Here is a 22,463-nt window from a genome sequence, read left to right on the forward strand (position 1 = left end):
GAAATGTTGCCAAACCCAGGAACTCCCATAGCTATTTGCATAAGTGCTAGCAAAGTTCCTCAGCCGATCTGGTCCTGCACCCTAGACGCGGAAAAGCAGATGAGGCAGCAGATGACCGTTTACGTTGCCAGGGTGTGTGAACCAGTGAACATCCCCTGCATTACTCACTAAGTAATGAGGAGGGGCTTTAGATATGTTCCACAATTCAGATGGGCCTGCCAGTTGGCCCCTGGGCTTCATTCTGTGTGATCCATACACAGCAGAGACACTCAGGAGGCAATGCAAATGAATCAACAGACAGCAGCGAGGTCCCAGCAGCAGCAGGCAAGGTACTGCCTATGCAACAGGGCGTGATGACAGATAATTAGCTGTGACATGCCCCTCGATGGCAGTGGGATGAGAGCATTCAGTTGGAAACCAGTGTGCAACGTGGCTTCATGAACCACGAGATTTAACTTTGGAGCATGAATTAATTTTTGCCAAACTAGTTTTTAAAGAGGTTGTCAGGAAGAGTTACAGTTTCAAGATTCTAGGAATGAAAGATAGAATTTATTAAGCACCTACTGCATTCCAGGCATTGGGAGATGTACTTACCATATAAAGTCATTTTTAATGTTCTCAAAATTTCTGTTTTGAAAGAACTGCCTTTCTGTTACAGAGAAGAAAACTGAGGCATAGAGAAGTAATGCAACTTGCTCAATGACACATTGCTAATAAATAGAATAGACATGAGGCCAAATTAGGGCTGTCTGGGTTTAGAGTTGTCCTATAATTTGCCTATTTCAATCAGATGTTGAGTACTTTTTTAAAAAGGAATTTAATAGAAGGTCCCCCCTTTTTCTACTCTTTGGGTTTACTCACCTTGAGTTAAATAAGTTTTTCTTATGTATTTGACATTTTTATATCATGCTACTTGTTTATTTCTTCTTTAAAGTATTAAATTGGTTATCTTAAAAAATTATTGTAAAAGACTCTATTGGAACAATTGGAACAATTTCATATGGACTGTATATTAAAAAATAATATTGTAACCATGTTAAATTTCCTGAATTTGACAACTGGATTGTGTAAGAGGATGCCATTGCCATTCTTCTTAGGGGACACACAGAAATAGGGATAAAAAGTCACAATATCTTCTACTTAGTTTCAATCTTGTTCAGGAAAAATATTAATCATGATATGTACACAGGTAATAAGAAAATAGAGTGACAAAGGAAATGTGCAAAATGTTGACAGTTGGTAAATTTAGGAGACTGTATGCAGGAGTTTGTTGTATTCTTGCATCTATTGTCTAGGTTGGATTTTTTTCAAAGTAAGTTAAAATGAATTGATATTCTCTTTAGCCTTCTATTAGGCCAGTTTTTCTTTGACAGCTTTAGGCGTACGTTTGCAAAGTTAGCCATGACTTTCATTATGTGTAGTCTCAGGGGCTGAGTAGAGCTGATTCCCACAGCTGACTAGCCCTTTCACCCTTGTCACAAATTATCAGTGTCTTTGGTGCTGACGTAATCATCTATTATATGTGAAACCCATCTGGGTGATCTGCCCCTCACTCTTCATTTTGTGGCCTGGAAGGGCCTGATGATGAGTGATCGCGATAAAGGAGGATAATGTATACAAGAGAGTTCTAGTCAATAAGAAGACACATTTTTGTCATTATTATTCAGTTGGGAATTTTAGCCGTGTGGAGATTATTAATCTCACAGGCCATTTTTCTACCAAAATGAAAAACTGCATTTCTTCTGCTTTCAAGGATCACATGAACATTTTTTTAAACCAGAAGAGGAAGAGCAGGTGTCTTTGCTGTTCATTTCAGTTGGAGACATTCGATGTTCATAATCAACTTTTTGAAATGTGTTCAAAGCTGCCATCTTGTGGTCAGATTGTATTCAACTTTTAGCAGATATATTAATAAAAGGCTGACTAAATCCAAAGACTAGAAGGAAAGAACATTGCAGAAATATATTTTACAACATGTCAGAACGTCTATTTTGAAGGCTACGTAAAAAAAAGACAAGAGTGTATTTCTACATGTAATTTACTTAATCTAACTGATTGATGACCAGTCTTACTCATTTCTATTTGAGAGCCACGACAGATTTTATTCATTGTTCTTTCTTTCCTTCTTCCCCAAATCAAAAGTCTAAAGTTTCCTATTTCATAGGTGGAAAAATTAAGAATAAACTTCTGCTTAGTGACATAAATTTTGAAATCAATCATTCTTTACTGAGATTTCAAAAAAAGTCACTCTTTTCTTTAAAACTTCCTTTCAAAAAGTCAAGGTTCATGAACAACTACAAATGTCCTCTGCCCCCATCTTCCCCACATACAATTCACACTTCAACTTGATTCTTTTGATTTTGCCTCTTTATTTCTAAACAGAAACAGTATATTTCTTACCTTTAAAAAATTTAGAGGTAGCATGTTTTAACATTCTACTGAGGATAATGGGGATTCAGCTTTTATCATAGACCTGTTCAGTTTACTTTTCCAGCAATTTTCTCATCCTTTAGGTTTCAGCTTAATTTTCACTTCTTTAGCTGATTTTCTTTAATCACCTATCTATCAGTTAGATGCCTCACTCCACCACCAGACTCTTTGTTTTTTTTTTTAAGAAAAGCACGCTGTGTGTTTCTTTCATTCTGTTATAATTATTACATATCTTGATTGTTTGCTTGTTTATTGTTGTGGCAGTACTCCCAGCTGCCACATTCCAGATTCTTTCTTTCTTATCCCTTACGATTAGGATTCTGATTTTGTTCAGGATAGTAACCAGCCAAACAACAAACCACCACCAACAAAAAACTCCCTCAATTTTTTATACTCTTCTGCCATGTGATAAACTTCTAATGCAATATAGGCAGAATTTAGGAGGATATCCATTTCCAAATAAAAAGAAAATTTCTATGTGGGATAGATATAAAGTCTAGAGATGTGGCAGCCATTTTACAGCACTGACAGTGTAAATAAAAAGGTAAAAACCATACACTAAAGGTGGTAGAGAAAAGTTATAAAGAGCCTGTACTCTTGAAGGCATCATTGTGCTGTCTTACTTACCTTGGGCTCTGCCTTTCAGACTTCCTAGTTTGTGAGAAAATAATGCATTCCTAATACAGTGCATTGGCTTTGCCATTCTGTTTCATCTCTTTTCATTCTCTTTCAAGCTCTGTGAGGCCACGAGCGCTATGAACCTTGTTTATACTTGTGGCCTTAGATCAGGTTTTCTTAACCTCAGCACTATTGACATTTTGGGCTGGATTATTTTTTGATTTAGAGGGCTGTTTTGTGCATTGTTGGATGTTTAGTAGCACCCCTGGCCTGTACCCACTAGATGCCCATAGAATGCCCCACCCCTAGATGTCTCCTGGGGGTAAATTGCTCTCCAACTGAGAAGCATTGTCTTAGATGATGGGTTCAGTGCCCAGGAGATAGTGATCAATAGATATTGGCTGTATTATCAAGATGATTAATTAATTGGATGTGAGGATTGAGAGAAATGGTAGAATTCAAGGGTGACTTCCAAGTTTCTCTCTTGGGCTAGTAATTGTATCATCGTATCACTTAAAAGATGGAGAGAGATGTTCCAGTTTGTCAATGTTTCTCTTAAACCGTGACCTTTAAGTCAAATAAATACTCCAGATGTGACTCAGACACCACAGATTTCTGTTCCTGTGTTAGTGACGCATAATACCTTAGCACTTCCATAGTATTTCTTTCCTCTTTATCAATCACGTAGCATTCCTCTCCCCACTTTATTGGTTGCATTGCACTATTGCCTTATACTAGCCTTGAAATTCACTAAAATCTCCTGCTAGCTTCTGTCTTGTTCTACCCTTTAATTTTTCAATTGTGCTTTCAAAGTGCGAGAGTTTGCATTTTTCCTTTTACATTTCAGCTCTTTCATGTCAAGCTATGTTCTTGGTTTGTTAACATATTTAATTTTTTTTTCTTTTTTCTGTTTCATATTAGCTCTCTGTGCTCAACTTGATCTTCCATTGATTTGTTGCTTGTGTAATGATTTTGACTAGGAAATGGCAAAGAACAAAATACATGATGTTACTGGGTCTTCATGGACTGAGCTCAGAACAAGTGTCTCATAACCAATCTTGGAACAGTTATTTTAATAGACAAATCTTCTTCCTCCCTGCATCCAATTTTAAAGATTACATGGAACTGTAAGTGAGCACCATGTCTGAAATCTGCTTATAGGAAAGAAGACAGGATATAACTTCAGAGGGATACAAAAGTAATAGCTTTTCATTCTTGATTATATAGGAAGGTCCAATCAGGCATTTTTACTCACTCTGTTTAGATTATAAAGCTCAGCTCAGTTTGTGGTATTGGCGTGCATTGTATGCTTATGCAACAGGAAAGAGTGGGTTTAAGTGGTATGCAATGTGCTTTCCAGTGAGTACATAATAATTTCATTTACTGTGTTTTGTAAGAGGGCTGGAGGACTGAGAACAGTGAAAAATCTCCAAGATTGAAGAAGAGTATTATTTAAAATGAATAATGTAGCATATTAGAGGGGGAGTAATGGTTATCTGATCAAGATAAGTCTTAAGATCTTACAGAGCTGTAAAATAAATAGAAAGAAGTCCTTGAGTAAAAGAAAAATAAAGCAGCACATTTAGGGAGAAATTATCAAAGCTATATTTATAAGATAATAGGTGTAGCTCTCTATTGGAGTTAGGATTTCTTAGAATTAATGCTCATGTTTTGGGACAGGCTCTCCTCCTCTCTCCTATGAACTATTTGATAGTAACTAGTCTCTTAGCTTGTACTCTGACCATTCCAAATCATTCTTTTTTTTAAAAAAAAACTAATAAATGTATTTATTTATTTTTGGTTGTGTTGGGTCGTCGTTTCTGTGCGAGGGCTTTCTCTAGTTGTGGCGAGCGGGGGCCACTCTTCATCGCGGTGCGCGGGCCTCTCACTATCGCGGCCTCTCTTGTTGCGGAACACAGGCTCCAGACGCGCAGGCTCAGTAGTTGTGGCTCATGGGCCTAGTTGGTCCGCGGCATGTGGGATCCTCCCAGACCAGGGCTCGAACCCGTGTCCCCTGCATTGGCAGGCGGATTCTCAACCACTGCGCCACCGGGGAAGCCCCCCAAATCATTCTTAATCATCATTATTTAAAAATATTACCTCCACCGTTATCTTTCTCAGACATACTTTGTGACTGTCCCCTGTTCTCTCATTCCAAATTTGGAATTCAAATAGAATGAATTCCAAATTGCTGAGGATTGCACATAAGATATTGATTTTATTCCCAATTTATATTTCTTCTCCCCTCAGTGAAAACTGTGCTCCAACCACACTGACCTGCTTTATATTTTTTCATGTTCCATGCTCTTTCAAACTTCTGTGACTTTGCTCATGCTGTCACTTCTGCATGGAATCTCATTCTCTACTCTTATATTTGGTAAATTCACTGGTATTCCTTAAGGCCCAAGTCAAATGTCACCTTAATTTTATGTTCCTGACTTTCCCCTCCCCAAATCCATAGTGTGTACTTGATACATGTTTATGAAATGAGTACTTAGTAAATCTCCAAAAATATGAAGTGAGGAACTCAGTTTCATTGATGTTTATATAAAAATAAACCTTACATTATACAATAATTTATCTGAAAAGCTTTGAGTACATAAGATTTTAATAAATCAAAATGTATTGGAGAGAACCAACTGAGTAATGCTCTTTGAAAGTTAAAACAATATTATTGTTATATACATTCTCTTTCACTAACACATTTTGTCTGTTTATCTTGTATCCATAGCCTGAAGATTGCTTAATAGCAGGAAACCCAGTAACCAATCAGGTGTATATAACTTTAATCTTGTTTCTGTTTATTGAGTTGGGAATATGAGACTACCCATTTTCTATAGTGTATAATTATTACTGATATTATTTCTTTTTAACCAATTTTCATTAAAATGTTTGTTCATATAACCAGCCTATAAGAGTTCTTCATTGGGAATATTGTTTCTGTAATACAAGATCAAAAAGAGAAAAAATATTTTGTTAAAAGATAGGAAGAAATTAAAGAATGACATTCTCACAGAATTGTACAGAAAAGGGGGACTGATGAAATAATATTTTAATAGTTTATTTTGAAAACATATAAAAGGCTGATAAATGACAAGAAAATGGTATTTGAATTAAACACCATGAACTGATGCTATTTGTAGAGCACTATGACACATATTCTCTACATTTATGCCTTCCTTGTTGACCTCTAAGAAACTAGAAGGGGAAGTGGGAGGTGAAATGCGTGGTTGGGTAGTTCTTTTTTCAGTGGATCGAGAGGTAGGAGAACACCGTAGCAAGCGTAGGCACTATTAACAGTCTTTTAAACAAAGTAAAGCTTTTACCTCTCCAAAGTGTGACAAAGATTGTGATTTTGTTGTGGCCTTGAACCTTAAACTAAATAATATAGGCTGATGCTCAAAGGGGAAGATCAGTTTGAAAAAGTTAATTGGGATCCCATTTATAATGTCACATAATTAATTTAAACTATAAATGTACCTTCCTTTATATCTGTTGGCCAGTGTCAATGAATGGAAATGTATTTACATCTTGACATTGTAGAAATGCCTACTCTTTTTTTAAAAAAATTTTTTATTGAAGTGTAGTTGATTTACAATGTTGTGTTAGTTTCTGGTGTACAGCAAAGTGGTTCAGTTATACATGTATATACATATTCTTTTCCATTATGGTTTATTATAGGATATTGAATATAGTTCCCTGTGCTATACAGTAGGACCTTGTTGTTTATCTATTTTATATATAGTAGTTTGTATCTGCTAATCACAACTCCTTCTTTATCCTTCCCCCACGCCCTTTCCCAGCTGGTAACTGAAAGTTTGTTTTCTATGTCTGTGAGTCTGTTTCTGCTTCGTAAATAAGTTCATTTGCGTCCTACTCATGTATGTTAATCAGGGGTTTACTATCAATGATGATTTTTCTTTACAATATGAACAAAGTACAACAACTTATTTATATTGTCATATAGTTGGCCTTCAAAACATGCCCCAAATCTTCATACTATCTGCTTAAATACCATAGAATGGGTGCAACCTACCATTATAAATAGAACTGAAAAATAGAAAACATTGAAAATATCGTGACTTTCCCCAGTTCTGGAAAATAGTATCTGGTTCTTTTAATTCCAGCATGTGCATGCACAAGGACGGAAGTAACAGAATGAAGGAAAATACAGTTACTAACTCAACCTATTATTCTTCAACTGGATGGTTTTATGATACTAATGCATAAGAGAATATACCACTTGTAATTAGACCACAGACTGATTAGGATTCTGGATTTTTTCATATTCTTCAACATAGTGTTGATACTGATCAGTAAGGAGAGACTGATTTGCTTCATCCATGTTTCCTCTGGCACGAATCAGACAAGAAGCACCCACAAAAATGACTGCAACCAGTAATAAAGCAGCAACTACCGCTATGGTAACAATCTCAGAAATACTAAAATTCCGACCTATTTGAAAAAGAAAATGAGAGCAAAAATTAAATTGTAAAATAGTTGCCACCCAAAATTGGATACCCTAATAGAGGCACTGTCCCAGGCACTTTACAAAGTCCTCATATTTACTTTTTATTGGCTACATCACCTATTATAGCACATGGCATCTTCAAAGCACTTCCCAATTTCTCATAGTGAGCCCTACTGGGATAGTAATCATATCCATTCTAAAGGAAATGATGGCTCAGAGTTTGAGTCACTTGCCCAAGGTCATTTGGTTAGTATGCAGTAGAGTTGGTTTTGGAGCCCAGGTCTTTCAGGATCCAAATCCTGTGCTCTTCCACTGTAACCCATTGCCTTTGTTAAGAAAGGGAGTTAAAATTAAATCAGAAAGTTTTGAATTTCAAAACCTCAGAAAAAACAGCTCAGAATATCTCACTCCATCTCTTTTTTTTTTAGGTTAAATAAATGGAAGCAAGATTATGTAGTAGAAAAATAAGGGCATATTACACAGGGCTAAGCTCAAGACTCATTCTCTATGCTCACTAGAAAGGTGATCTTTGACAATTATTCTCTCTAAGCCGCGTCTTCCTTATTTGTAAAATGAGGATTTTAATACCTGCCTCAGAGGGTTGTAAGGATTAAATGAAATAGTGTGGTATGTAATCAGCTCAATACCAGGTCAGAGTGGGCTCTCAACAAATGTTAAATTCAGTCTCTTTATCCACAAATAAAAATTCAAATGAAAGCTTCTAAATCCAAGTGGGAAACTGTGGATTACTTTATCTCAGAAAAATGTGATTACTTTAAGGGTGACAAATTTGCTTTCAGAAATTTCCACAGTGAAAATACCTTTTCAGTACTCACTTGGCCATTGAACTTCATAAGTGTATCCCAGGTTGTCTGGAGCAGTAACAAACATTTCTATGTTGGTAATTGGAGGCCAAAATGGTACCATATTGTATTGTCTGTTATGTCCAATAGGGGCATTTTCCAATGGAAATGTGGATATATCTAAAATATGTCAAAGACACCTTGTTAATAGACAAACTCAAGCTAATATTAATACATTATTATTATGTTCTGAAGATGACCCAAAGTATTCAAGGGTAACATTAAAAATTCTTTCATATTTTACACTGAGTAAAGACATAAAAATGTTTCACTACAGCAGAACAGGAAATTGCATAAAACAGAGCTCAAATGCTTTGAGTATAGCACTAACATGTCATCCAATAGAAAAAGAGAGTTTAAAAGAAAGGAAGTTTTAGTCTTTTCTTATCTATGATGAACATTAGTTGTTTTACTTTTATATTACAGAAACTAATTTGAATAAAATTCATTAAACTTACTTTTCAAAGCTAAAGAAAAGATTGGACCTGTAATTTGCTGTAGTATCACCTATTATTTAAATTTGAGAGACACTGTAGCTAATGGGGGTTTGTCCTTGACTATGACTATTTCTGTTTAGTATTTTTCATTTTTCTGTTTAATTAGAGAAATAAATATTAACTTATTCCCTGGGTTTTACTCTGTTAGCAAAAAGCACTTAACACTTTGAATCAAGGTCCTAGAACCCTCTTGTTTCCTGCCACCTTTCATCTTTCTACTTAAATAAATAAAAATCATTGGCATTTATATTATTAGTAAGTTTCTGTTATCAGAGATAAAAGGAGTGATATAGTCTTTGTGGCAAAAGATCATTCCTTTTTGTTGTTGTTGTTTATATTTATATTGGTACAGTTAAATGCCAAATGGAATGTCACAAAACCAGAGTTGGAAGTGGGTTTGGATAGGACATGAGTGGGAATACATTTAAAAGAGCTGGAATATATGAGAAGGCTAGTGAAATATTAGGTTTTCTGTTCGCAAGAAGTATATTACCTGGACAGTCACTGTGATCCTGTGAAGCACAGGAGAGTATTTTAACGTCTACTTTGAAGAAAAATTGATCATAGAAATGGCAGGTAGTGTTTATATTTTTGTAACTTTAAATTTAGTTACTTTAAAATCTAGTGATTTAAAATGTACTATGAATTAATGCTAAGTAAATATTTATCCACTGAAATCTATTGAGCTCCCGCTAGTGCCAGGCACTGATCTAGGCACATGGGGTATAGCATTAAACAAAATACAAGGTTCCTGGCCTCAAGGCACTCATTAATTATTTGTTAAAGTTAGATGTTAAAGCTAATAACTTAGATCATTTTTTAAGCTTCCCACTTCATCTTTACTGAATTGGCCTCAACCCACTTCAGTTACAGCTGCATAAAAAAGTTATGTCCGGGCTTCCCTGGTGGCGCAGTGGTTGAGAGTCCGCCTGCCGATGCAGGGGATACGGGTTCGTGCCCCGGTCCGGGAGGATCCCACATGCCGCGGAGCGGCTGGGCCCGCGCGCTGAGCCTGCGCGTTCGGAGCCTGTGCTCCGCAACGGGAGAGGCCACAGCAGTGAGAGGCCCGCGTACCGCAAAAAAAAAAAAAAAAAAAAACCACAATGAGGATGTTCATTGGAAGATATGAGAAAGAAAAATTGGGGAAACATGGTAGTCATCTTTACATGGTAAAAAGGAGAAGGGATTACCTTTTTAGTCCTAGTGAATGTTAATAAGTATCATCTTACAATTACTATTCTGAGAGACTTCTCATCTGCCTTTTCAAAGTGGTTTAGAATATTTGGAAATGGCTAGATATTAGAGCTATTTTATCCTATTGTTAAGTGTAGTTTAAATGTGCCAAATGCTTAGCCTAAAGTGGTAACTATGCCATCTGAACAATCTCCTTTGCTGACCCTGCAAAAAGCATATGAAAGAGTCTTACCAGCATTATATCTCCTCAGCCATTCATCAAAGACTGCATCAGTGAATGTATGTAGGAGGACAAAAATAGGATCATTGGGAGATAAATGAGTTTGCCCCCCGGTTCCATTCAGGAATAGATGAGCCAAATTGTGAAGGCTTCGCACAGTAGGGTCATACCTTCCTGTGGGATCACTGTAACCTAGATATAAAAAGAAGGATGAGAATAGTAAAAACCAGTAAAAAACATACTAAAAAAACATATTATATATGTTTATAATATAAATAAATATGTTTATAATGTTATAAATAGGTTTATAATGTGTTATATAAATATATAAAATATGTTTATGATATGTTATAAATATGTTTATAATATAATTAACATATTAAAAACATATCTAACTTTTCAAGTCCAAAGCAGCGATTATATCGGAAAACAATTTTTCCTAAGCCTGTCAGGCCAATTTTTACCTTAGTGTAATAGCACTGCTTCTCTGTACCTATGGTTGGTGACATGTGTTTGCTGTACCGAGAGCTAGGTTAGTTTGAAGCTAGTGGCATGACATTCTAAATGTAGCCTCTAGGTTAAAAATAATGACCTGCAAAGGATACCAGTCAAAATATATAGAACACTCTATTTTGACAAGGCTAACATTGGTCTACGTGGAAATAAAGATAGTGGAAAGCTCTAGCTTCTACAAAAACTGCTGATACAAGTGGGAGAACACCACTCTGATTGTCCTGGAACTTAAATTGCCAGATGTTACTTTAGTCTCCTACCTTATTCCTTTTGAATGACTGTCAGCATGTTTATTTTTAGAAAATTATTTTTGTGGAGAAGTTACAATTTCTCAGAGCTTTCTTACCATCTCTGTGCTAGTTTTAAATATCTGAAAAGACTGCTGTCAAAACATTTATAGAACTTTTGAGAATGATCTGTATTCTGTATATATATCTTCTCCAAATACATTTCCATATTATATATATTTCACATGTGGATCATATATATATTCCCATTTTATATATAATCCACATATTATATATCTATTATATATAATATACACATTTCCCATATTATGTATAACATATATATTTCCCATATATACCCCCATATATATATTGTTCATGAATACACATTAGAGAGAGGACAAGGATAGATCACAAACAAAAATAGACGATCTCTGATGTGGGATGGAGTTACAAGTGTGTGTAGTTAGCTTGAAGGACCAGAGCGGGGAGAGCAGGGAAAGGCTGTATATTATAAAACAAAATTAGAATTTGAAATACATTAACTCAGTTGTATAATTATAGTTATTGATTTACTCATTTTTTATATGTTTATTCCATTATTTTTTGACTCATAAAACATTTAAAGATTGTCTATAATGTACACAGAAGGTGGTTAAGCACTAATCTTTTCATGCATTCTCTCAGGAAATCAGTACAATTTGTCTTTTGATTGGGCATCAATAAGACACAATCTGCAAATTCTTTATGAAATCACTACTTACAGTCTTAGTTTATAAATACCAGCTTAGTCAAAATATGGTTATTATTTATTGAGTCATCTCCAAGTAGGTGTGTCATATGTAGTTATGAAAATTAACATAAATGTAGGAAAGAATGGCATATAATTTTGATGATAAAAGGGGAGATAATTGAAAATAATTATCAGATCTATACATCAGGTATCTCAGATCATGGGAAAGAGAGATCTATTCCCTTTTTTTGGTTGGGGGGGAGGGTGGTCTAACATGTGCAATGCTGTATTTAAGGTAAAATTTGACAATAACAAGTTTATAATAAAGTTAAATGTGATTCTGTTCTTTTAAAACTTTAAATATGTATCATGAATAATTTAGAGGTATCAAAATTTATTTTATAAGGTAAATTATTTTATAAAATAATTATAAATGAAATATAATTTATTTTAGAGGACTTAGAAAATTTGGATTTGAATCTGTGCTCTGTTACTAACTAGCTGGATATCTTTGGAAATTAATTTCACTTCTTTACACCTCAGTTTCTCAGCTTTAAAATATTTTGAATTAAGCAAGGAAAACCAAATTAAATATCTCTAGATGCAAGTTTGAATTTTTATAGATCTTTAAAAAAAGTTGCAGGATGATACCTAAATATGTATATATTTATATATATACATATATATACATATATATATACATATATATATATATGTATATATACCTAAATATGTCCAAAGCAGGCTTTAGTAGATGGCAACTTATGTTCAGGATTTTTTATTATATTTTTTAAGAAAAAAAATTAATCTCTCCAAGTCTTGAATATTATTTGCCTATACTAGAATTTGATATAGTTATACACATATTGGCCAGCTACCTAACATAAATTTGAGTTTAATACCTTTTAGGTATTTTAAAAGAATCATTTCCAAGGGCTTCTCCAATGATAAAAAGTTTCAGGGTCTCACACTTTTCTTTAAGAAAGTTCATTTTTTGAGCAGAGAATTGTGATTATATCATAATAGGCAGCCCTATTCACATAAACTTACAGGATCCATATGGCATTCAAAGGTGTTTTTCAAAGAGATTTGAATTTGAATAGTTTTCCCTGTGACAACTAGGTCAATTCAGAGCACCGATTTTGTTTACTTGCCTTCCACTGTGTTTCGGAAACTGTTTGTAGAAGTGGAATAAAAAGGAGGTGTGTCAAATAAACCAACTTCCAAGCACTGAGTGACATCCTGTGGTTCAGGAAGACGTTGCACCATTGGTCTAGCCACATTTCCAGCTGGATTTCTCCTAATTGGCCTACCCTCAGTGCCTGGGGAGAAAATGGGAAACGGTGAACATGTGTAGAACATTTAGAGATCTTAGCTTTGCTTTTCAAATTTGTATACATAGCATGAACACTGAAAGACAGGGTTTCCTTGGTAGAAGAGAAAATTTTTAAAGTGCATATTTAGTGGCATTAAAGTGAGAAAATAAGTTATCATGTCCAACTTCTGTGAATAGGGAAAATATGTGATACACAAAATCACCTGAAGAAAAATATTATCACACTAACAGATAGAGGTCCTTGTATTTGTTAAATCAACATAGGTTTTTTTCAAGAGAACACATTAAAATGAAAATTCCATGGAAAATTGAATCCTGCCAACATAATCTCATAAACCAAAACTCTACACTGAAATCCGTATTTCATACACATACGAAATTTTGTACTTGAATGCTCTTTCAAGCCTTCAGAGAAATAAAGTTTAAACAACCTTAAATCTCTTTGGGAAGCGGTCTGTATTGCAATCAACACATATTTTTCAGCAATTAATGTGAAAAATAATTGAAACATTTTAAGGTCAGTAAGATAAACAGGTAAACAAAGAGCTGCTATACTAGGGATAATATGTACCCCTAGAGATACAGAAATGCGTTTGGGGAGACAGGGAGGGAGAGAAAGAGAAATAGGGAAGGGAGGGAAGGTGGGGGTGGGAAGGGGGGAGAACGTAAGTGAGAGAATCAATTCTTCCCAGTTGGGTGGCTTCAGGAAGCCTTCATTAGGTAGAGAGATTTGCAAAGAGTCCTGAAGGACTGAGGAAAATTGCCAGAGGTGAAATAAGACAGATTTTACAAGTCAAACATTTTAAGCAGAGGTAATAATAAAAGATGATAAGCTTTCTTCTATGTATAATATAAGCCCCATCGGAGCATAAACTCTTTTATTGATCACCAGTGTGTCCTCCAGTCTGATCCAGCACTGGCATATAATTAAAACTAAATAGTTGTTTGGTGTATGTTGATTTATGAAAAGATCAGGTTGATTGTACAATAGGGCCTGTTAGGTGAACAGCTTGCCTAGGGTATGTGGCAATGTAAGGGTGTAGTGGATGGCGGGAAGGATAGGAAGCTAGACAAGAACTTTTTATTTATTAGGCCAGTGAAAGAAAAAAAGGAAAATAACATTTTATTGAACACATATTAATGTGTCTGATATGGTACCAAATACTTTAATAAGATATCTTATTTAATCCTCACGGTAATTCTTGCCTCTGTCTACTTTTCTTCTTGGATGAAATGATCCATTCCTGTGGTTTCACTGATCATCTTTTACAGGACACCCATACCTGTACAGCTTTAGATCACACCTTCCTTAGACATTGCATGCTTATGTCCTCATATGCTTTCTGGACAGTATCTTTCCAGTATTCCATAAATGCACCAAATTCGGTATACTGACAGAGTTAATTATTGACATCTAACATTCTTCCAGCCACTAAAATATCACCTTTAATTCATCATATGAAAAATATGCTCTTTTTTCACTATACTTCTCAAATTTGCTTTCTCCTTCAGACACTCTGAACTTTTCATTCATTCCTGCATGGAAGTCCCACAGGACTCCAATCCATAGGATGTTAATAGGTGCAATGGCAGAAGTTGTCCATGTGCAAACAAACAAACAAACAAAAAAAATCACAGAGAGAGATGAGTGTTTTGGTATCTAAAGACATACTTATCCTCAATTTTATCTCATTCAGCATGCCAAACAAAGTTTTATTTTAATTTTTAAACTTCTACAGAATAAAATTTTATATACATTTACTTCTCTTATTCCTATATATGGCTAAATAATCTTCTAATGGTGAAAAATCTACTTAATTTCTTTGCTCTATTTAAAATATTCTCTATTTAAGTTTACAAAGTAATTTAATATTTGGTGCCTAAAGGAATATGTGCAGAACAAATGTTATTAGTATAATAATAAAGTAAAAAATAAATTCCAATAATTCTAGTTTTTGTATGGAAGAACAAAAGTTCAAAATAGCCAGACGTGCCTGAAGAAGAAAAATAAGATGGGATAAAAAGATTGATAATTAAGAGCTTGTGTTAGCAGCAAGAGAGATGGTAAAAATGGTATCTAAGGAAGAGAACAGAAAGCTTCACAGGAACTGATCCACATAGGACAGAAACATGACCTGTGGCAGAGGTGGCATTCAAACCACTGGAGAAAGGATGCTAGGAAAACTGGTTAATCGTTCTCTTTTGGTATTCACTTTGGGAGAGCTGGAAAGACCTAGTTGGCAGACATCTTCTGTACAGTATCTTTCTTTTATTAAAGGCATCCTCCATGTCACCTTTTGGTTTTTTAACCTTCTGACTGGATTAACATAATAGTAAAAATAATATAATAACATAAAATAATAGTAATAATCATTATACAATAATAATAATTATTATTATTATATGTATTTTTTACTCCCAGGGCACTTCCAACTCTTTCTGCATAGTTCAGATTTCCTAGGGAAACATTTTCTGTGAAATTCCAACACAAGACACATGACTACTAAGCAGTGCTGAGCTTACTAAGAGGATTAATTAATACAAAATAGACATTTCCAAAATAAAGTGAGCAATGCACTGACCAAATTGTTCAAGGAAAGCAATGGTAAAATGTACAGGCACTTTCTTTTTCCCCTGGAGCACCTCAGGTTGCCTTGACTGTCCTAGGTACTTAGTGAATATTTGTACATCAACTCTCCATAATAAAAGTGGATTTTAGTCTGAAGTCCTTAGTAGAATGAAGGGCCTTCAGGCAGCACATTTAATCACTTTACCTAATAGGCAATTCTGAATCGTAGTTGTCATTTGGAACTTACTGTTACAAAGGGTTCCCAGGGTATCATAATCTTCCAAGGATTCGCAGACCACTCGCCATTGAGAAAAGACGGAGTTCGGGCTTATAAGAGTGGAATCGAAGTTGCTTCTTGATCCCATCAAGTCATCGGAGCAAATGTCACAGATGTTCTTCCCGGTGGCAAAATTCCAGTAAGGAAGGGAGAAAGAAGGATCCTGCAACATTTCCTAGATCACAGAAACTGTTAGCATTCTCTGCTTTTGTTTAAAATTCTCCCTTTGCTTGGTTTACTCCCTGGCAGTCTGTTTCTATTAGTTCTCTTCAGCCACTTAGGAACCAGTTAGTGTGTCAGGGGTGTCTGAAGGGCTAGAGGACTTAAATACCTTATTTAACAAAGCCTCATATTTACTACAAGAAGTCACTTGGGCACTAGAGGGAATGAAACTCAACTAGTTATACAGAAGTTTCTGCAAATGCTTTGGGGAGGTGTCTTCCTTTTCTTTTTTTAGGCAAGTAGTTACATTTCTGTTGGTTATACTAAAAATTATCAATAATCACTTCTCTTTGACATTTCCACTTCCTTCCATTTTCCTATCTCTAATTCAAGCATGACTAACTCCTGGTCTGGTGCCAGATTCAGCCTTGAGATATATTATGTGAAGCAGTGCTTTTTATTTTGTTTCTGTTTCTTAATTTAACCGGAACAACTTCAGGCATTTAGATTCTGGTTTGGCCACAGACTACGGAGGCTCTTTCACACTTGCCTTATCTGTCCGGGCACTGAAGGTGTTTTTCTTAGAGACCCCTGCTTCAAAATCTAAACTATGAAGACTCAGGCTTCTGACAGAAACAAATACAGACAGGAAATGCTAAACTGAAGCAGAATATTTCTCTGTGCACGCTGTTATTTTGACCAGAGACCTAGTTTCCATTTAGAGCTGATCTCAACAATTTTAAAAATGCTGGACTCAAGATCACATGCTTATTTTACTGGGTTCCTTTAAAAATGTATTTACTGTACTTGTTATTTCTTATTCCTTTAAGCCTTTAGGGAGCTATACTTAGAGTGTGGGATATAAATGTAGGGATTGCCATTGTTTTATCTCACAGGTATTTAGTACATATGTACTTTTTAACTTTTAAACCCTTTCTAGGAAGCATTTCCTTGTCCTCGGGGTATTTTAAAGGGTCAAAACTTTCCAAGGTATTCCCCAGTTATTGATCTCCAGAGCTTTAGAGTTCTTATTTAGAAGCCATTGTTCTGGTTCACAAAAATTAGTGACAGCTTCTAAGGGATCATTAAGAGTCAGTTTGTGGTTCAGCAACTGGCATTTGGGAGCTGGAACATATTCATGTGGCATTTCAACTGTGCATTACATTGAGATTGTAATTTGTTGGATCCCTTGTGCTGTTGGGTTTCAAAAACGTAAGTCATAGAGGTGGAAGTTTATGCAGGCAAAATTGAAGGTTTTAGATATTTTCCACCTGCCCTTTCATTTTGGTGTACCTGTGGGAAAATGACTTGAAGGCAAGAAGAGCTGGAGTCGATTACAAATGACAGATTTATCTACTCATAATCTAAAAAATGCCTTGAAATCAGAACTATAAACTATGAAGTTCAGAGTATCAGATGAATTCATTTAATCACTCTCAAATTGCATACAGATAGACTACTTACATGTGACTATTTTGTTCTGTATTTTAGTGCATTAAATCTCTCCCTTCTAACCATTTATTTTCTTGGATAATGCTGGACACAAGCATACTGTGAATCAATATGTGAATCTGCCGTTGGATATTTTTAGATTAATTTTTAGATTTTAATTTGTGGGGAGGGATTCATTGCTGTTATTTCACCTAGAAAACAGGTTCAGTCTGTGGATTTCCTAATTGAGATCTAAGAATTTTAAAGGGGTTAGGGGTTAGGTTGGGGTTAGCAGACTAAGCTGTTATATACAGAATTGATAAACAACAAGGTTCTACTGTGTAGCACAGAGAACTATATTCCATATCCTATGATAAACCATCATGGAACAGAATATAAAAAAAGAATGTATATACATGTATAACTGAATCACTTTGCTGTACAGCAGTAATTAACACAACATTGTAAGTCAACTGTATGTCAATAACAAAAATTTTTTTAAAAAACTTCATTTAAAAATAACTACTTTTCTTAAAATATAGAGCAATTAATAAAGTAAACAATACAAAAGTATTTATGTTAACAGATACTTTAATGTGGCTTTAGCTTATCTGATTAAAAATAAGCAGGAAATAACTGTGTTTTGAGCTTCACTTTATGCCAAAAAAGTGAATGCCTTTTAAATTAAAATGATGTCTGACCTATGGGATGTTGTTAGTAGGTGTCTTCTGTAAGCCTCAAAGTGGTAGGGGGCATGGAAAAAATGTAGTTCAATTAAAATATAACAATATAAATGAAAAGTAATTTTTTTCATAATTTAAACCCCATATCATATCAGAACGAATCATCAACTTATAAAGTGAGCTATCCATTTGGGACTTGGAAGACTGAGAAGTTATACACACCTGCCTCATCCAAACCAGGAGGAGTTATTGGTTTACATTTGAAAAGGGAGACATATCAAGTAAGAGTCCTTCATTGCAAACTATATGAGGGTTATTTTTTCAATGACAACTGTAGACTACGTCCAGTGCTTTAATTCACACCTACAGATGTCTCACTTGGCTTCCTCATCACTGATATGACTTGCTTTTCACTTCACAAAGGGTAAAGATTAATTAATAAGGAAGTAATTAGCATAGGGAGAAACAACAGAATGCCAAAGGCAGATTAATAATGTGAAATTGCTTTGTCATCTCCTGTTTTGATCATTCGGAACACAGTGAATCAGCAACTTAGAAACAAGTCACCTCCTCTGTAAAGAACATGAACATGGCCATGCCTCATGCATACCTGCATGTCTCTCTCCAGCTGCAGCAGGTGGTACCTATGCCATGTGAGAAACGCTGGTCCCTCATGAGAGAAATCCACTTCACCAAAGCTTTCCTGTCCTGCCCCCAGAAAAGTCTTTTTGACTGAGTAGTAGTGCGTCCAAACAAAGAAGTTATAAATGGAAATGTTCTCAAATTGTGGTGTGTTGCCATCTGGCCCCAATATTTCTTCTGATCTCTTGGTGGCAATGACAAACTGAGGGTGAATGGTGCGCTTTGCCATATCCAGGGCCTGGATAAAGCGGTTCTTTTCTTCCGTACTTAAGTCCAGTAGGTTTCTCCTGACTTTAGGGATACAAAATTCAAATGTGAAAACATCTGCAGTGTGGGCAAGTGTAGACAATGCACATAATCATCTTGTAACACCACTTCCCATTTACCCATGAATGATCATTTGCACGTGTGCTCACATTATTTTATACCTTTAAAAATGCCCCTTGCTAAAATCCCTTCTTCAGGCCTGCTTTTTCTCTCTCTCTTCCCCTTCCTCTCTTTCTCTCTCCAACTTACTCTAGGATTCCTATGAGATTTCCTTAATCTTACCATGGACTTTATGATTCTCTGATCCTGTTATATTGATTTCTGCTCACTATTGGCATATTTCTTGGAATTTTCTACCTTTTTAATATCATAAATTTTTCAAAAACACAGTATGTGGTATAGTATAGTGGTTAAGACCAGAGCCTAATTCTATGACTGCACACATTTCTCTAAGCATCAGTTTTTCATCTGTAAAGTGTGTGTAAAAATATCTGCTTTATAAAGTTGTAAAGACTAAGAGGACACACATAAAAAGCACTTAGACCAGAGCCTGGCTCAGAATAAAGACTCACCCACAGACATAGAGAACAAACTTATGGTTCCCAAAGAGAAAGGGGGGGAGGGATAAATTAGGAGTTTGGGATTAACATGTACATACTACTATATATAAAATAGATAACAAACAAAGATGTACTCTGTAGCACAGGGAACTATACTCAATATTTTGTGATAACCCGTAAGGGAAAAAATCTGAAAAAATAGATATATATGTATAACTGAATCACTTTGCTGTACCCACAACATTGTAAATCAGCTATACTTCAATTAAAAAACAAAAGGCTCAGAAAATGTCCCCTGAAACTCTTGGTCCCATGTTTGGCACAAAGAAAACAATCCAGTATTGCCAGCTGTTATTATTTAAAGCTTTCTCTTTCATTGTTATTTAGGCTGCAGGCCAGCCTCATCTTGTAAAATGGCTGAACTTGATCATCAGAGCAGGAAACATCCTTGTGGTCAGCAAGGGTAGTGGAAGAAGCTCATCGATTAGAGCTGGACACATAGTGTGAATTCCAGGTTTACCACATACCAGCTACGTGGACTGGACCTTGCGGAACATCACAATTAACATAACTATCTTGCAAAGTTACTGAAAGGTCCAGTCATAAACACCTATCACGGTTCCTAGTATAAAGGAGTTGCTCAACAAATCTTTTGAAAGGAAATGTTATTTGTCAGAAGACTTGAGCTTCAACTTCAACTCCTTAAATCAAATACATTTCTCAGCCTCTCTAAGCCTCAGTTTCCTAAGCTGTGAAAAGTAAGTCTTGAGCTTTATGATTTCTAGGAGTTCTGAAAGTTCAACTGGTTCAGGATTCTGTTAAGTGTGTTGAGTCCCATGCAGAACTGTGCATCCATTCACACCCCACTTACCTATGAGAACCCTCTGGTCACAGGCAGCTCCTCTCCATCCAGGACGGCAGGTTCCACAGTTGTATCCTGAGAAATTGCCAGTGCAGTGGCATGTCCTGTTGAAGAAGCGTGTGGGCCAGCCCTCTCGGTCATCTCTGCCATCGTGTGGGTACTGGGGGCCGTGGGGTCGGGAGTCAGCTGTCACCACCTCACACCTGCCCCTTCCTGATGAGGAGCCACAGCGGTCAGTCCCAGGCCCAGACAGTGGGAACAGGTCTGGGCAACACACGCCATTTCTCAAAGCCTCGATGGTGACACACTGTCTTGGGAATTGAGCCCAGGCCTGCTGGAAAGAAAGCAGGGCCAACAAGGTATAGCCCAGAGAGAGGAGTTTGAGAGCTTTCATTCTGCTTGAAGCAAGAATGCAGTACAGGCTCTGGTTTTCAGCCCTTTGTGTAGAGACCGAGGCACATAGATAAAAATCAAGCTGAAAAGGAAAAAGCAAGATGGAGTTATGCAAGTTGTTTTGTACTGTTATAAATGGCATGAGACCCTTCCCAACCCACCTTCAGAATGCTTTTCATATCTGTAAAATGACATTTCAAAAACTAATCAAAATAGTAATTTACCTTTAAAAATTTGACATGTATAATAACTACATAATTAAATCCCCTGTCCTAGTCATTTAATTTTCTTCATTTTAAATTTCTATTTATATAAAAAAATACTTATCCTGGATGTCATTTATCAAAAGCATTCATTAACGGGTCACCATTGTTAATTGCATCTATCCATGGAGCTGAAAGAAGAATTGGGGACAGATTTCTAGCAAGTTAATTTCCAGGATTTAAAGTCCCCTTTATCCTAATGGAGTTTTGGGGGGAATCCACCCACTCCCCATAGAGTTTCTCTCCAGTACCTTGAACTCCTGAGGGGATTCTCTGCTAAGCCTCTCTTAGAACTGAGTGTTTTATATTTGCTTGTCCCTGATGTCAGAGCTGTTAATTGCTTGTGGGTTTCTGCCTGGTAATTCATCTCAACTCTGTTCACCCAAACTGGGAGGGGCTGGTCCTCTTTTCCACCCTTTACTAATCTCTTTTCACTTCAGTGAATTTTTCTGCCCTTTAAGTATTTGGTCAGCACATGATTGCCTTCCCACTGATTTCCTTGTGATGTTTAAAGTTTTAAGAAAAGGTCAGAGCCACGAATTTGGAATACAACAAATCAGAGAAACTAGAGAGCTTTTGTTTTCATTGCAGAGAATTGTATTTTTTCCTTTGAAAGTATATCTTTAGAGGATAAATGAGATTACTTACCTTTTCTTAGTGATAAAGGGCTAGGCTAGTGCTTGCATCTGATGGTAGCTTTTGATTGTGTTCCCTCTTGAAAACAGACGCTGCCATTCTTAAAATTTCCAGAGAGAATAATTGTAGTAGAAAAGGCATCAGATACAATTACACCAACTCACATGACATTGGCTATCAAGGTGCCTGCTGGTATTGACAGTTGGGTACACTCCAACTCCCTTACCTCCATTGGGGTGGTGTTCATCTCTGTGGCAAAGGATCTCAGGGTCACTGCTATGTCTACTGTTTAGAAAATGACCATTAAATAGCTTATTCTTTCCTACCTTCTCTGCAAGCAGTCTTAAGTTAATGGCACTAAGGGTAATAGATTCCTGTATTTCAAAAGGAATTTTCCTCTGGAGTTTAGACCCATACATATGAAATCAATATTCAAAGTTAATCTTTAGTTTGGAGTACATAATTGCTGTGCAAAAGTGATCAGAATTTGTGATCAGGGTTAGCTGTCCTATTTGACTCTCAGCCATAAAATTGTCCAGAAACCTGTATAAAGGACTTGGGTATATCGTTACAAACAAAAAGCCAACCAAGGCTATGTCTACAAACTAAGATAAAA

The 22,463-nt window shown here is 35.9% G+C and overlaps 1 protein-coding gene across 1 annotated transcript; it reads right to left on the reverse strand.

Moving 5' to 3' along the window:
* Window positions 1–7,297: 7,297 nt before the first annotated feature.
* On the reverse strand, window positions 7,298–20,949 carry TYRP1 (tyrosinase related protein 1). Its single transcript, XM_059071292.2, has 7 exons — window positions 20,565–20,949; window positions 18,835–19,157; window positions 15,919–16,123; window positions 12,921–13,088; window positions 10,306–10,485; window positions 8,356–8,502; window positions 7,298–7,503 (listed from the first exon to the last, which is right to left on the reverse strand). The coding sequence occupies exons 1-7, from the start codon at window positions 20,947–20,949 to the stop codon at window positions 7,298–7,300; spliced, it is 1,614 nt and encodes a 537-aa protein (XP_058927275.1).
* Between the last annotated feature and the right edge of the window lie 1,514 nt (window positions 20,950–22,463).

Source organism: Kogia breviceps, chromosome 8, assembly GCF_026419965.1.
Source record: "Kogia breviceps isolate mKogBre1 chromosome 8, mKogBre1 haplotype 1, whole genome shotgun sequence".
Classification (NCBI taxonomy): domain Eukaryota; kingdom Metazoa; phylum Chordata; class Mammalia; order Artiodactyla; family Physeteridae; genus Kogia; species Kogia breviceps.